This window comes from Girardinichthys multiradiatus, chromosome 2 (assembly GCF_021462225.1).
Source record: "Girardinichthys multiradiatus isolate DD_20200921_A chromosome 2, DD_fGirMul_XY1, whole genome shotgun sequence".
NCBI classification, from domain to species: domain Eukaryota; kingdom Metazoa; phylum Chordata; class Actinopteri; order Cyprinodontiformes; family Goodeidae; genus Girardinichthys; species Girardinichthys multiradiatus.
Window position 1 is genome coordinate 21805388 of NC_061795.1, and position 16102 is coordinate 21821489.

The 16102-nt window shown below is 37.4% G+C and overlaps 1 protein-coding gene across 21 annotated transcripts in view; it reads right to left on the reverse strand.

Annotated features, from left to right (window-relative positions):
• The window catches only part of LOC124880035 (pleckstrin homology domain-containing family A member 5-like), a 110801-nt gene that overhangs the window by 66299 nt on the left and 28400 nt on the right, over positions 1-16102 (reverse strand). The window contains exon 4 of one of the 21 annotated variants that reach the window (XM_047385082.1): positions 7738-7975. The exons of the other annotated variants lie outside the window; for them this stretch is intronic. Coding sequence (XP_047241038.1) covers positions 7963-7975 — 13 coding nt within the window. The 3' untranslated portion in view covers positions 7738-7962. Of the gene's footprint in view, positions 1-7737; positions 7976-16102 lie in introns of those variants that run through there. 21 annotated transcript variants of the gene reach the window in all.

A 16102-nucleotide genomic window follows, 5' to 3' on the forward strand; every position in this document is an offset into this window, starting at 1 on the left:
GATTTGGATATGAATATTTTAAGATTCAACTTCTGGAGTGACACTTCAGCCTGTGGGGCTTCAGCTATAAAGAATGACGTGACACCTTGAACAGGAGGGTTTTCATTCAGAACACACACTGGAATTACTTTCAGGTATATAAATCTCATCAGCTATCTTGGAACATTTTCTACGCTATGGTCCAAACCATACAAAGCAATAGAAAATAAAGACTATAGGGCCTTGAGAAACACAAATAATACATTTTCAATGCCCCCTTGAACTATTTCACTTGTCACGCTACAACCTTAAACTTTAATGTATTTTACTGGGATTTTACGTGACTGATTAACACAAAGTAGTGCATGATTGTCAAGCGGAAGGAAAGGAGAACATGGTTTTCAAAATTGTTTAAAATTAAAGATCTGAGAAGTGTGTTGTGCTACATATTCAGCCCTCTATACATTTTGAAGTCATGCTTTGCTGCAATTACAACTTCAGGTCCTTTGGGGTTTTTTTAGAAACTCTTCTTTGCAAGAAATTCAATGTTTAATCACATTGGATAGAGAGTCTGTGAACATCAAGTCTCAGCTGGATTTAGGTCGGAACTTTGACCGGGCCATTCTAAAATATGTCTACATCTAAAACATTCCAGGTCTGGAAGTTTATGGTCATTGTTCTGCTAAAAGGTGAACCTCCGCCCCAGTCTTAGGCCAAAAACATTAATTCAATCTCAGTGACCAGAGCACCTTCTTCCACATGCTTGCAGTGTCCCTCTCCATACTCTTATTATACTCTTCTCATTTTTGGATGATGGGTTAAACAGTGCCCCGTTAAATGGGAAATGTCCAAATCTAATAATCACAGCTTTATGCCTGACCTGTTTGCTGTGTTGCTTGTTCTTTATGAGGCTGTTTTTCCCTAATGTTCTCTAACAAACCTCTGAGGCCTTCATGGAACAGCTGGATTCATACTGTGATTAAATTACACACAGGCAGACCCAATTTGCTAATTTACTACACTTTCTTTGAAAACAGTATGTCATTTCAATTCTATTTCACAATTCTGTACTACTGTGTCGTGCCATCACATAAAGTCCCGAAGTTTGTTGTTGTAACAAGACAAAATGTGTAAAGGTTCAAGGCACTGGGAACATTGAATTAAATTTATATTATGTCTTAAGTTTTGGCAAGTTGTAAGACCTGCATCCATTCTTTCTCAGTTTTGAGGCAAATTCTTACATTGTAGGAGGCTTTGTGACAGATTGTGATTCTAGGCAAAGAGGGACTTTCTCAGCAGCAAATCATGGCTAGACTGGAGGTTTCTAAGGGAACTGCACATGGCTCGAAAACACTTTGTGCATACTGGATCAACAGTATTTCAAGCACGATCAAGCAGAGCAAAACTGAGCATTCAGAGGATTAAACACCAAGCTCTGTTTATTCATGAACAAATAGGGAACACAAAAACAAAGACTTTCTTAAAGAACCAAAAGCTTCAATCATTAAAGATCCTGCAAAAAGAACACTGTGGTCCCAGAGAACAAATATTGTCTGTAAATCTCCTTTTAGGAGGAGAAAAGGCTAAACAAGTGTTTAATGAATCCAAACGTCAGAGCATTTTTAATTCCCAGCTAAAAGCAAGAGTTGTTAACAGATGGATGAATATGAGGAGACAAACAGGAGAGAGATTGATAACACAGTGTGTCCAACCCACCATCAAATAGGACGGTAACAATTAGAGATGCACCAAGAAATCAGACAGTTACTGGAATCAGATGATTTTCATCTTAATTAGATGTTACTGGAGACCAGTTAACAGAAAACGTAAAAATCTGACCAGTGAATGCACCATACTAAATGCTACCAGGTCACACAAACAACAACACTCTTCAGTGTTGTCTCTGTTACTGAGTAAAGAAGACTTACAGTTAGCTATGTTCAGCAGGAAAGAGCAAAACGTTTAGCAGATAATGGGAAAGTTAAACGAAGTACAGCAAAGTTGCTCTGTTTTATTTTCCTGAGCTTTCAACCTTTTTCTGTCATTGCACGTGCTCTACAAAAAACTTAGATATGAAATGGTCCACGAAATTCTGATCGATGCATCTCTAGAAATACTTTGGTCATAGTGAGACTTCATAGTTTGACACCTGCAAAGATTCAGGTCTATTCTGACCAAAGAGAAGCAGCTATTCATTCTCATCGTGTTTTATTACTCACTCCTTTCTAACTTTACGAAGAAGAATGTATATTGCAGCATGATAAATATTCTGGAAATGTTTAAAAAAAACAGATTTCAATACATCATGAGGACTATGAAGTATCATTTTACAGATAAATGCCTCTTGCCTTGGGTGAATATTGAAAATTGTTCTGTACCTCTCCCTTTACCCCAGTACATTTACTCAGCAAAAATCAGAATGCTGAAAAAAATGACAAAAAACCCTATAGTCAGAAATATGATCTTGGTTTGGTATCAGGTTAAGAAATATTTAGGTGACTCCTCTTCCCTATCACGCTTCAGTCCGATATGGGGTAACCAGTCTTTCCATCCGGGCAGGGCAGACCCTGGCTTTAGGATATGGGCTGAAAAAGGTTTAAAGACAATAGGAGATCTTGTGGAATAAGAGGATGGGGTTTTGATGTCATTTGAAGAGTTGAAGGCCAGGTATGATATCCCAAGTAAACATTATTTTAAATATCTACAGGTGAGAAATTTTATTAGATCATCTCAAAATCAATGTGAATCCATCCCTCTGCTGTCCACCTTGGAAATCGAAATGATTGCTTTAGAAAAGGAATTATCACCAAACCATATAGCATGCAAGTGGAGGGATCCTCTGAGTGTTCTCTATGGAAGCTCAATGCTTGGAGGGAGGATATACAGGAGAACTTGCCTTCAGAGGACTGGGAGAGGGCGTGTGCTGAAGCACAAACACAAACTATCAATACACGCCTCAAAGTACTGCAATATAATTGGTTAATGAGAACATATGTGACGCCAGAAAAGCTTAATAAGTACAACGGTGCCATCCCAGACCTGAGCATCAGATGTGGAGAGGAGAAGGGAACATTCTTCCATTGTATCTGGAAATGTAAGAAAGTTAAACTATTCTGGAGGGAGATTAAGCAAGCTCTAGAGCCCATACTAGGTATAAAACTAGTTTTTGACCCCAAATTGTTCATTCTAGGTTTATACTCTGACAGACATCGTATGTCCAGAAAGGATATTACTGCCATGGATTTATGTTTACTACTTGCAAAAAGAGTCAAAGCACTAACATGGAAGAGTGCCAGTAAACCAAAATTCATTAACTGGATTAATGAAATATCCACAACATTACCAATGGAAAAGATTACTTTCATTATAAAAGGGAAACTATCATTTTCTTCAAAATATTTGGGGTCCTTTTATGGAATATATAGAAAACATGGATATGAGGGTTGTCGGTGATGAATTATAGTTGCGGTTGGTCCCCTGCAGTGTCCTGAGATAATCTTCTGTATTTATATACTTGACTACTTTACTTTGAATTATACCTTCGAGTTTGTATTTTCTGAACCACGTACAATACTAAAATAATTTGGGCTAAATCCTGGAAAATAGAGAAACCGTTGTTGTTGTAATTGTTGTTTCTCCTCAGGGGGATTTGGGGGCATTATTTTTCTTTTCTCATATATATTCTGTATGTAACAAGTGCTGCTCTGAAATATCTCATAACAAGCTGGTTTGCAAGGAAAGACAAGTTGAATGCTGAACAAAAATTTAACTACCCTGGACATTTCCTTTGATGTGAGAGCACACTTGAGTCCTGTATATTATTGGGAACGTTGTTGAAAAACCAATAAAGATAATGTTGGAAAAAAAAAAAAAAGCTCAGAAAAAAAGACCAAACAGATGACGACACATATGCCATTATGGACTGAATAGAGCATGGAGGTAAAATTAGTTTTACCAAAAATGCCTTTTTATCAGAGATTGGAAAATGAACTACAATTAATAAATGTATTTGTTTGTATAGGACAATAAAATATTAACACACCCTTGAATATAAAATACCTAAGTGTGTCATAGATAGACTGATCATGTATCTAGTGGACATCTATAGGAAGTGACAAAAAACTGTTTGGCTGTTAAGGAGATTAAGATTCGTTTTAAATTCTGAAAGCCTCTCAGAAAAGCTTTAAACTTGATCAAATATCCCTTGGATGCATCCCAAGTGGACTGTAAAATACACATGTCAGTTCTCTCTCCAGGTAAAGGCTAAGAAATGGGATAAGCCAGACTTCGCTCACCTTGGTTTCTGCAGAAGACCCATAAAAAGTGATGAACACAGCTTATTATGAGCCTAATACCTGTATCAGCTCTTATGCTGCAGTGCAATGAGTCTCTTGGGGGCATATGATGCCAGCTCTTTGATAAAGCCAGTGACTGCCTCCCAGTACACAACAACAAGCCAAAACAATTCTGTTTACATAGCAGAGAAGATTAAAAGATGATATCTACAATCCCGTACTAGATTTAGCTAAACAAATGTCAATTTTTGGAATACAGGAGCGGAGAAGAGCACAATAAAAGGGAGCTTCATCCCTTTTATTGACTAGAAAGTGTAACAATTCTGTGTACTGGTATTTTATTTATTTATTGGTTTGCCATGGACAAACACTGTAACAGTTTAAACTACCCCAGGTGTGTTTCAGATTTTTATGGCAGATTTATATTTAAAATTATTTTCATCTTAAAAGACAAAACCATGTAAAAGAGAGTAAACTTAAGTAAAAAAAAAACAACAAGAATTTATCTCTTTTTATTTGAACTCTATCACAAAATATGTCAAAAATTATTTATATTATTTTCAATAATCAGTAGAAAAATCTTTATCGGTATTCCAGCAATCAGACCTTTCTGATAATTGCTGACCAGCTTTCTTCATGTTTACACTGGAGTTATGATGATTTATCTTTGCTGATGAGCTCCAGGTCTTTAAGGTTGAAAGCTCTCCTTGCCATCACCCTAATCTAGCAACCTCCACAAATTCTCTGTCAGATTTAGGTCGGGACTCTGCCTGAGTTGCTCCAAAACGTTGATAATACTTCCAGTCGGAAGAAGCATTTTGGTAAAATTAAACTATTACTTTAAACCTAAGATATGCAATGTTATTAGAATATCTGGTGCCATACAATGAAAAGTACAACTTTAAGTACAACTTTTCAGGTCTCCTTATTCAACTTGCATCCAATACTGTTAGGAAAAAAGAAAGAAATTGCTGCTTGTATATAATTCAAACAGGAAACTGTTTTTGAAACGTAAACAACAGAACAAAATGACCCGTTTGAGATAATTGTTTGAGAACCAAGGTTAATGTATCTACAAAACAAGGAGTAGGAAGGTAGCAATTAAAGACAGACAACGAGTGATTGAGAGGAGCTTCACAGGAACAAAAATATCAAACATGACATGCCAGATACAAACATCACCTCAGATATGTATTACCGGTGAAGTTATCTCCAGGAAATGCTGCATAAATAACATTCATTGTCTTCCTAAATCAGCAGAAAAGATGGAGATATTGGCAGAATGGAACTGGCCACCAAATGAAATGCAATGCAGGATGTGCTTAGCTTCAGTTACTCTTGTCTCCAGTCAGAGATAGCTGCCAGCTTGAGTGGAGAGAAGAGGCAGCAGAGCATCACTCACTTGGATACAACTGATTACAGAGCAGATGACCCACCGAAGTGGGTCAGCTGTAAGAGTGAGAGGCCAAGACTGTCATACAGAAAGAAAGAGGTTAGAGGGGGATGGAAGTTGATGTAAACGTAGAACGAAGAACAGCAAAGAACTTTGAAAATAAACGATTTGTTTACAATTTTAGAGTTACTATTACATGAAGGGTCATTTTAAATTACACATAAAGTTTTTGACGAGAATCAAAAGGTTTCAGATGAGATGTCAAAGTTCCCTTGTCAAATATAACCCTCGGACTACTGAAGAGCAACCAGCAGACGTCTAAATACACATTTAGGAAGAACAAAAAACAAAGCAAATGTGCCTTGCAAAAGTATTCATTGAACCTTTTTACATCAAGTTACATTACAACCTCAAAATTCATTCATTTTATTTATTGGGATTTTATGTGACAGACCAACACAAAGTAGGTTCTCCTTCCAACAGGACACAGACCCCAAATATGCAACCAGAGTTACAATGCATTCATTCCTTTAGATGTCAGAAAAGTTGCGTTCAAAGTCCAGACCGAAATCCAATTGGTAATTTATGGCAAGACTTGAAAACTGGTGTTCACAGATGCTCGCTATAAAATCTGACTGAGTTAAAGCTACTTCGTTTAAGCTACAAGGGCAGAAATATCAGTCTCTGGGTGCGTACAGCTGGTAAAGACACACCCTTAAAAGAGCTGCAGCTGTATTTGCAGTGAAACATTGGTTCTAAAAGTCTGACTCCAGGAGGCTGAATTTAAATAAATGGCCCACTTTTCTCCCTTGTGTTTGTAAAAACAAAAAGAAAACACCCCAATACAATACGCTGAAGTTTAAAAGGTGGAAAATTCAAGCCTTGCACCATTTATGTTGACAAATCTTGTCATGTTAAAGTAGAACGTTCTTAAATAACAGCAAATAAGATTAGAGAATGTGTTCTGAAGGCTTACTTCTCGTCATACATGAGTGTTGCTTTTGTTGTCCCCCTTTATGACAAACAAAAGACCAGCGAATGATAAAGCTTCAGTTAAGACAGAAGTTCTGAATGGGCACTAAACCAGGAAGAGATTAAAAACCTGTGTGCAGACACGGCAACAGACAAATCAGACGTCACGGGACATTACATGCTGGATCTCGAAAGAATAGATGGGTTACAGCTTGAACACGTCAGCTCGAATGCTGTCTCATCAGCAGTCCTAATCCAAGTCAGCGCATACAGAGCACTGGGCGAGCAGGAGAGAACTTGACAAGAACGCTGATGCAGAATACGATTGCTCCACATACACAGGGAGTCATGTGTGCTATGTTTTTCAGCCAACACACCTGGACATGTTACCCATGAAAACAAGATTTGTGTGATGGCATCTGAGATGTTTTCTCAAATGACTAGATGGACTAGCTTACTGGTTGTACTTTATACGCTTTTTTTCCACCTTTTTTCTAGGACAAAATACAAAGTCAAATATCTTCCCTATCCTTTTTTAAGGTTTTCTTTCACTTGAAATTGCTTTAGCTAATGAAGATACTGCAGTATAACTCATATAGACTTTATATTACATTACATGTAATTCTGTGGACCTCATAAAATATTCTAAAATACATAAATAATTACAGAAAAACAGAAGGGTGCAAAAGTCTGCAGTTTTTTCTTATATTTTTCCTCAAACGAGTCTTTAGCATTAGTTCTGTACATGTTCACCTGAAGGTAAATGTTATTTCTTTATATTTCTGTGCATTTCTTATTTTTTGACTCATCATCAATTAGGTTTTGGTTCCAGCTCCTTTTCAGAGGTGTGCAGTGAAAAATGAAATGAATGAAAAATGAATGAAAATGAATGAATGAAAATCTCCAAAGACCCTCAGAAAGCAGCAGTGAAACACAACTTTAAGAGCTTCTAGGAAAGTCTGGTAGGTATGGGTTAGTATGGGACAGTCATGGTATGATAACCTTGAATAAAAAAGTACTACAGACTTACTGTATCTTGGAATTAACACAAACATTTAAAACAATACCATACAAAGCAGTCTAATTTACTTTATTTAAAACAAAGTCACAGTTATTGCTACTGTTAGAGTAATAAAACAGTAATAAAACACCATGATTGTTGAGCTGTGGTAAAACTACCACTGGTGGTAGTTGATTCATCTTTAGTGGTACTCATAGGAATTTCTGATATGAATTATTTAAAAGGTAAATGAAGTTTGATGAAGAAAACCACATGGAACTGGGAGGGCGTGCTTGCTTCTACTTGCTGTGTTCAGTTACCAGTCAGTACTTGGATCTGGGAATGACATCAAACTCAAATTTGTTTTACATTTGAAAAGCAGTAGAAGTAGCTTATTGATATGCTCATAATTCTGGCTAGTTATTACCACAGTTACCACTGTGGCATAAGGCTACAGTTTTGTTTTAAAATTATACATATTGACACTAATCAGTACTCATCCACTCAGACGCAATGTTGCAGACTGGAACGCTCTCCAAAGAGTTGTGAGGACAGTGGAAACAATTCAGGGATAATTATAGATCCAACCCACCATCACCATGGACAGTTTAATCTGCTGGCCTCTGCCAGGAGGTTCCGCATCATCCGGTGTGTGTGTCTGTCTGTCTGTCTGTCTGTCTGTCTGTCTGTCTGTCTGTCTGTCTGTCTGTCTGTCTGTCTGTCTGTCTGTCTGTCTGTCTGTCTGTCTGTCTGTCTGTCTGTCTGTCTACTCTGCATAACATCCGGTGGCAACACTTGAGCCAGCCTTTAAGAGCAGACATCCATGTTTACCTTTCACCAGTGTGAACAGTCCAGCCTTCAGCAATTATTATCTTCATCAATTAACTTTATAGGCTCTTGTTTTCCTGTTTTAGCCCTACTCTTTTATTACACACAGTTTTTGGAAACATTGCAAAACGTTACCTCATTTAAACCCCTTCCTGATTTCATATTGATTCGACAAACCCCAGTTGATCCATAACTGAAATGAGGGCAATCGATACCACTCTTAACAGGAGCTCAGTGTGGCCAGTTAAAGGCGGGGTAAACAAACTGAGGGCAGCTGATGGGTGGGACTGTCATCCAAAGTTGTGACTCAGATAAAGATGCACTATATAATGAAACACAATTCTCATCACAAAACCAATGTGAGCTATTTGCAATAACAAAGGGCTTCTCAGATGCAGTATTTGGAAGGTTTATGCTTAATTGCCATGTGTTTAACTTCATACCTTGCATAATAGGAAATGTTTTTGGCCAGTTGAATGAACTGCCTGTTAGTTTGATTTGGACAACTGTTATACACTCATCTGCCACTTTATTAAGTACACCTTGCTACAATGAAGTTGGATATCTTGGTTGGATCCCCCTTTCACCCTCACATTCATCCACACAACTGCTGCTCACTGGATATTTCCTCTTTTGGATTATTCTCTGTAGGCCTGAAACATCCAGTGGATCAACAGTTTCTGAGATAGTCTGAATAGACTGCCTGACACCAACAACTAGGCCACGTTCAAAGTCACTTAAATCCTATTTTTTTTTCTCCATTCTGAAGCTTGATTTGAACTTTAACAAGTTCTCTATGCTTAAATGCATTGAGTTGCTGCCATGTGACAGTAAGCTGCTCTAGTTTATATTCCTGATTATGTACAGGAATGGCAGTGTAAGAGATTATTATTAGAGCATACAATGAAGTAAAAAACAATAAATAAATAAGGATAATAATGCAAATCTGTATTTGAATTAAATGCTTTTTAGTAAATCTGGTGATACAATTCCCCATTACTTCTTTATTTTATTTTTATTTGCATGTACATTTGTTGGTTAGAGTTACATTTAAAGTAAGCAAAACTGAAATATCTTCGTAAATGCTTATAATGTTTCAAAGTTTTTATTAACTTGTCGGAATAGAGGTGAATCAAAGGGAGCAAGCAGATTCTGATGGGATATACTGGGAGTGTCTCCACATATATTTTTATAGGTGCAGTTGCATTACTCAAAACGTTAGAGAAAAAGCATAATAAGCCATTTCTGTTTATTTTCTACTTAACACACCTACGACTCAGAAGGCCTGTCCAGCTATTCATAATAACTACAGAAGGAGTGTATTGTTTCTTGAACTTAAAACAAGCTCCATGACAATCAGCTGTAAACCAGACGGACCTCCGTGGGTTGCAGGACCCTCTGGCTTATAGCTCTCTGAACAACAGCTGCATGGGGTCATGAAGGCAATATCTGACAACCACAAAAACTTAACAAGTAAAAAATTTCAAAAGCGAAATGAAAAAGAGAGAACGTAAAATATACATTTATTTGGAAGTTCTATCCATATCTTTAAGCAAAGAGAAGGAGGAATGACACAAAGTTATGCAAAAGATAAAAAGTGAACAAGATAATTTTATTAAAACAGAATGCAATAAAGTGATCCTTATTAAACACCTCTGTTGTTAGAACAACAAGAACGGTGCCATTAAGCCTCCTAATCTTGGCAGATGAATGCTTTTTATTTTCCAAGTAATGCATGTTCTTAAAAGCCACTTAACTGGATTGATGATGACACAGAGTGGAGAAAAAGGTTGAGGTTATTCCCAAGAGAGAACAGCAAAATGTTGTTGTGGAGTTTCTTCTCTTTTTATTGATTAAAATCTCACTGCCACACAGTGTGATAACTCAGTGAGAACAAAAAGCCTCTATGTTGTGGCCACAATCCAACACTGCCCTCTACTGGCAACAATAGTTTGCTACATTTTTCTGACCGGGGACAGAAAAAAATCCCTGACAAATCAATCTGATTACAACTTGAATCCAATAAAAAGGAAAAAAGCCTCTTTGAGTTTCAAAACAATTTTTTGCTGATTCAGTTATTGTGATATAAAAATACTACTGTGAATGCTGGCAAAACTTCTACTCTAAGATTAAAAAACAATGTGAAATAATAATTTAGATGGATATAAAAACAGAGTCAAAGTGGCAAAGAGATCCAGCAGAAACCTGAAACTCACAAAACGGGTTCAAACCAAGGAGCAGGTTGTGCAACTTTGGCGCCCTCTGTAGGGTCAAAGGTGCAACAACTCTTACAAAAGTCCCAGAACGGCGTGCATGCTGACATCTGGACCTAATCTCAAAGTGCTTGCAGGCACACACAATTAACTCCACATGATTGCAGATCTGTAAAACTTTCAGTGCAGATAGCAAAGAAATGTGCTTCTTTAGCACAGCTGTTTCTCAGTTCAAGATGCATCTTTGTTTAGAGAAGAAGTCTAACAAATAAACACAACCCTGAAGTGCAAATAGGCCTATTTTTATCAGCTACCAGTTCCCTCTCATGCACAGATCCACAGCACTTGCCTTCTCCCACTCATGTGAGTGAATCCAAGTCAGGAAAATACAAAGAACATCCAGTGATTTATGGCCAGGTTTAGAAAAGTGAAAGAAATGCATAACAGCAGGGCTGGTCAAAGGCAGGTTTTACGTATTTTTAGAATAAATGACAATATAAATAGCATAATAATAAAGTGTATTATAACAAATGTATAGACTGCTAACAAATCCCTTCAGAGTTGTGAAAAGCTTTTTTTTTTTTTGGGGGGTGGTTCTCCTTTGCATAATCACATATAAAAGTAATTTTAAAGCCCACAGAAGCGCTGCATGGGATTATTCAGATCAAAAACCAAACAAAGCTTTTAAAATCTCAATTAGATAACGATCAGGACTAAACCTTGATCAAACAACAACCCCTGGGTAATTTTTGAAAATAACTTTAATCAAATAAGGAAAACCTCAAAATAATAAAGATCAAAGCATCTTTTCATCTCTTCACAGAGATGTGCAACTCATTGAACTGGAGGAAAATAAAAGAACCACAGAGAAGGATTGTTTTCAAATGCCTGACTCAGTACTGATATTATCCAGCTGCTCTACTCCAAAGTCCAGCAGAATCACTAAATGTATCATCGTTTGGTGACAAGTGATGGTTGTTCCCAACACTTCACATCACTTCTGAGCAAAGGTTAATCAGCAGGAGTGCAACGTTCAAAGGAGAATATTGACAACCTATTAAAACCGGGTGCAACATGCAACCGTACTTATTATTGGTGGATTTTTGTTTTTACTGTGGACATCTTGAAAGGATAACAACAATTACAGGAATCAGAATCAGCTTTATTGCTGAGTTCATACATACAAACAAGGAATTTGACTCTAGTACACTTTGCTCTCTGGTTTTTGTTTTTTGCATTACAGTAATGTACAGGTCCTTCTCAAAATATTAGCATATTGTGATAAAGTTCATTATTTTCCATAATGTCATGATGAAAATTTAACATTCATATATTTTAGATTCATTGCACACTAACTGAAATATTTCAGGTCTTTTATTGTCTTAATACGGATGATTTTAGCATACAGCTCATGAAAACCCAAAATTCCTATCTCACAAAATTAGCATATCATTAAAAGGGTCTCTAAACGAGCTATGAACCTAATCATCTGAATCAACGAGTTAACTCTAAACACCTGCAAAAGATTCCTGAGGCCTTTAAAACTCCCAGCCTGGTTCATCACTCACAACCCCAATCATGGGTAAGACTGCCGACCTGACTGCTGTCCAGAAGGCCACTATTGACACCCTCAAGCAAGAGGGTAAGACACAGAAAGAAATTTCTGAACGAATAGGCTGTTCCCAGAGTGCTGTATCAAGGCACCTCTGTGGGAAGTCTGTGGGAAGGAAAAAGTGTGGCAGAAAACGCTGCACAACGAGAAGAGGTGACCGGACCCTGAGGAAGATTGTGGAGAAGGGCCGATTCCAGACCTTGGGGGACCTGCGGAAGCAGTGGACTGAGTCTGGAGTAGAAACATCCAGAGCCACCGTGCACAGGAGTGTGCAGGAAATGGGCTACAGGTGCCGCATTCCCCAGGTCAAGCCATTTTTGAACCAGAAACAGCAGCAGAAGCGCCTGACCTGGGCTACAGAGAAGCAGCACTGGACTGTTGCTCAGTGGTCCAAAGTACTTTTTTCGGATGAAAGCAAATTCTGCATGTCATTCGGAAATCAAGGTGCCAGAGTCTGGAGGAAGACTGGGGAGAAGGAAATGCCAAAATGCCAGAAGTCCAGTGTCAAGTACCCACAGTCAGTGATGGTCTGGGGTGCCGTGTCAGCTGCTGGTGTTGGTCCACTGTGTTTTATCAAGGGCAGGGTCAATGCAGCTAGCTATCAGGAGATTTTGGAGCACTTCATGCTTCCATCTGCTGAAAAGCTTTATGGAGATGAAGATTTCATTTTTCAGCACGACCTGGCACCTGCTCACAGTGCCAAAACCACTGGTAAATGGTTTACTGACCATGGTATCACTGTGCTCAATTGGCCTGCCAACTCTCCTGACCTGAACCCCATAGAGAATCTGTGGGATATTGTGAAGAGAACGTTGAGAGACTCAAGACCCAACACTCTGGATGAGCTAAAGGCCGCTATCGAAGCATCCTGGGCCTCCATAAGACCTCAGCAGTGCCACAGGCTGATTGCCTCCATGCCACGCCGCATTGAAGCAGTCATTTCTGCAAAAGGATTCCCGACCAAGTATTGAGTGCATAACTGTACATGATTATTTGAAGGTTGACGTTTTTTGTATTAAAAACACTTTTCTTTTATTGGTCGGATGAAATATGCTAATTTTGTGAGATAGGAATTTTGGGTTTTCATGAGCTGTATGCCAAAATCATCCGTATTAAGACAATAAAAGACCTGAAATATTTCAGTTAGTGTGCAATGAATCTAAAATATGTGAATGTTAAATTTTCATCATTACATTATAGAAAATAATGAACTTTATCACAATATGCTAATTTTTTGAGAAGGACCTGTATATACAATATACAAATATACACATATATAAATAAAGGAGAAATAAATAAGGAGTCAAAGCCACCATACACTTATCTATAAATATAAGAAGAACACTTTGAACTGTCATTTTGCACAAGTATCAAGATAAAGGACCCACTGCCAAGCTGCCAGCAAGTTAAAACCGAACAGCTTTAGGACTTTAGGGCTTTCTGTCCTTAAAATCCAAGCTGTCCATCAAGTCTAGTGTTTCTTTATCCATCGGTGAGCTGTAGAGCCGCCTCCACCTTTCAGCACATCATGAGGGTAGAATTTCTGACAAAATCCTTTTATTGCTGCTTGTCCTTTTTGTTACACAATAAAGGTTTTCTGCAGGTTCCTGACAGGTAGCTTCTCTTTACTACTGGTATGGTGTTAAACTGGGCCAAGAGTCACATGCCACTATTAAAACTCACTGAAATTAATAAATAAATTATCTGCTTAAAAACAAAAGCACTGCATCTTCAGGACCCCCAGAGTGAGCGCCACAACATGAGTAGAACTCAGCAGACGTAAATGAGCAGCAAATAGAGATGCATTACCAAATGTTGGAAAATAATGACAAATTTCCCTTTATTGCCGTTTTAGTTTTTTTTTTCTATTCATTAAATGCATACATTTCATAATTTGAATGCATCATTTATAGTCTATAAATGCATCATCAATAAACTTGTCATTTGATGTACCTGTTTGTGTTTAATAAAAATTTGAGAGATTTGGGAGACACAGTTGCCCTCAAATGTGGAAACACTTCTGTTAAAAATCCAGTTTTTTGAGATGTATAGAAATGAGTCCATGATAAATAATTTCTAATCTTTTTCCACATATTATGTAACATTTACTCTGTACAATTAAACATGAACATCAAGGGAATCTGTTAAGAGGGTTAAATGTAAAAAAAATATAAAGGTGCGTCCTTAAAGGGAAAAATATTAATCAATCAAAATCAGATCCTGCAGGTCAGATCTAAAAAAAAAGAAGTCATAAATGAGTATTGGCCAAGAAAAGTCTGATTGCTGCATTTCTAGATATTAGAGATTTATTTTGTACTTCTTCACAGGCAGATGTAAGAAGAAAAAAAAATATTTAGACAACACAATTATAATGTAACCAAAATGCAGTGGTAAAAGGCACATTTACTATAATGAAACGGATACACAAGACAGTAAACTTACAGTTAGACTGAATGGTTACCAGTCAGGAATAATTAACTAGTCACTTTGTTTAATTTAGTGCATCTGATGACGTCAGTCAGATCTGAAGAAAACGTAGAATGAACTTTCTGTGCTAATATTTAACCCTGTTGCTTAATAGTATATGAAAGACAGTTTGGCAACGTTGTAATGAAAGGTAAAGGTTTGTAGAATTTAAAATGGAGGAAATATTTTTAAATTGCTCTAAAGCAGGGGTCTGCAACTCCTAAAGATGCAGGTGTGTTGGAGTAGCGATGCATCCAAAAGTTACAGGACAGTAGAACATGAGGACTGGAGTTGCAGACCCCTGCTTTGAAGTCTGACCTGAGTTCTTCCTATCTGCGTATATTAAAAAAAAAAAAAAAAAAAAAAACTATAGGGTAGGTGAACCAATGAAGGAGCAGAAAATAGATATTTCCAAATGCAACACATATGTAAACAGTACCATTAGATACTATAAAAAGCCCTTACAAAAGCACATACTTAGTTTTATAGATAAAAGGTAAACACTGAATTTAAAAATAAGGAAGGAGTACAAGACTGCATAAAATATAAGTGGTGGACCAAAGAAAGCAGAATGCTAAAAACACTACAAACAGTGTTAAAAAGCACTGACATGACTTCTCAGGTGACATTACAAAACAAGGAGAAAATCTTGAAGGCCAGAGTTACATAAATATACAAATGCCTTTTGATTCAAATGTGTTGCAAACCAACACACTGCAATCAAGAGAACAGATGAATGAGCTTAAAAAACTGCTGGCTGAGCTGCAAGTATTATCTCAACAATCAGTCTGAGTACACAGCACTGCAATATAATAGCAATATTACAATTCTGTTTAAACTGGTGTGCCACTGAGCTTTACTTTGAGATTTTATATCCTCATGCAGACAGAGGCTTTAGCTTGGGTGTATGAGTCAAAGATTACACAAAAATGAACACAATCAAACATGATCAGGGACCAAACAGGTTGGGTAAAGACACTCCAGTCTGTCTGACATTTGGAAAGCACTGGATTCTAGCCCTTAAAAATATCCTAAATTATATTATTATATACACCGAATCAGGCCAAAATGTCAAGGATTTATAGAGGGCAAAATATAGGTTTGGGCTGTCTTAAAGTTGTTTTTATGCAAACAAAAATAGGTTTTAAATTTACAGACTGGACATTTTACACTGATGCCAGTAATTCGTGCACAACAAGAGCAACTGAGGCACAGCAGCACATGGCAGCCCCCGAAACCTATTAACTGATTTTTAAGATTAAAAATGCTATTTAACAGAGGCCATTACAGCTCATTGAGACAAATAGGGCAAGACTGGCGGGTGCTTTCATAAGAAAATAAACT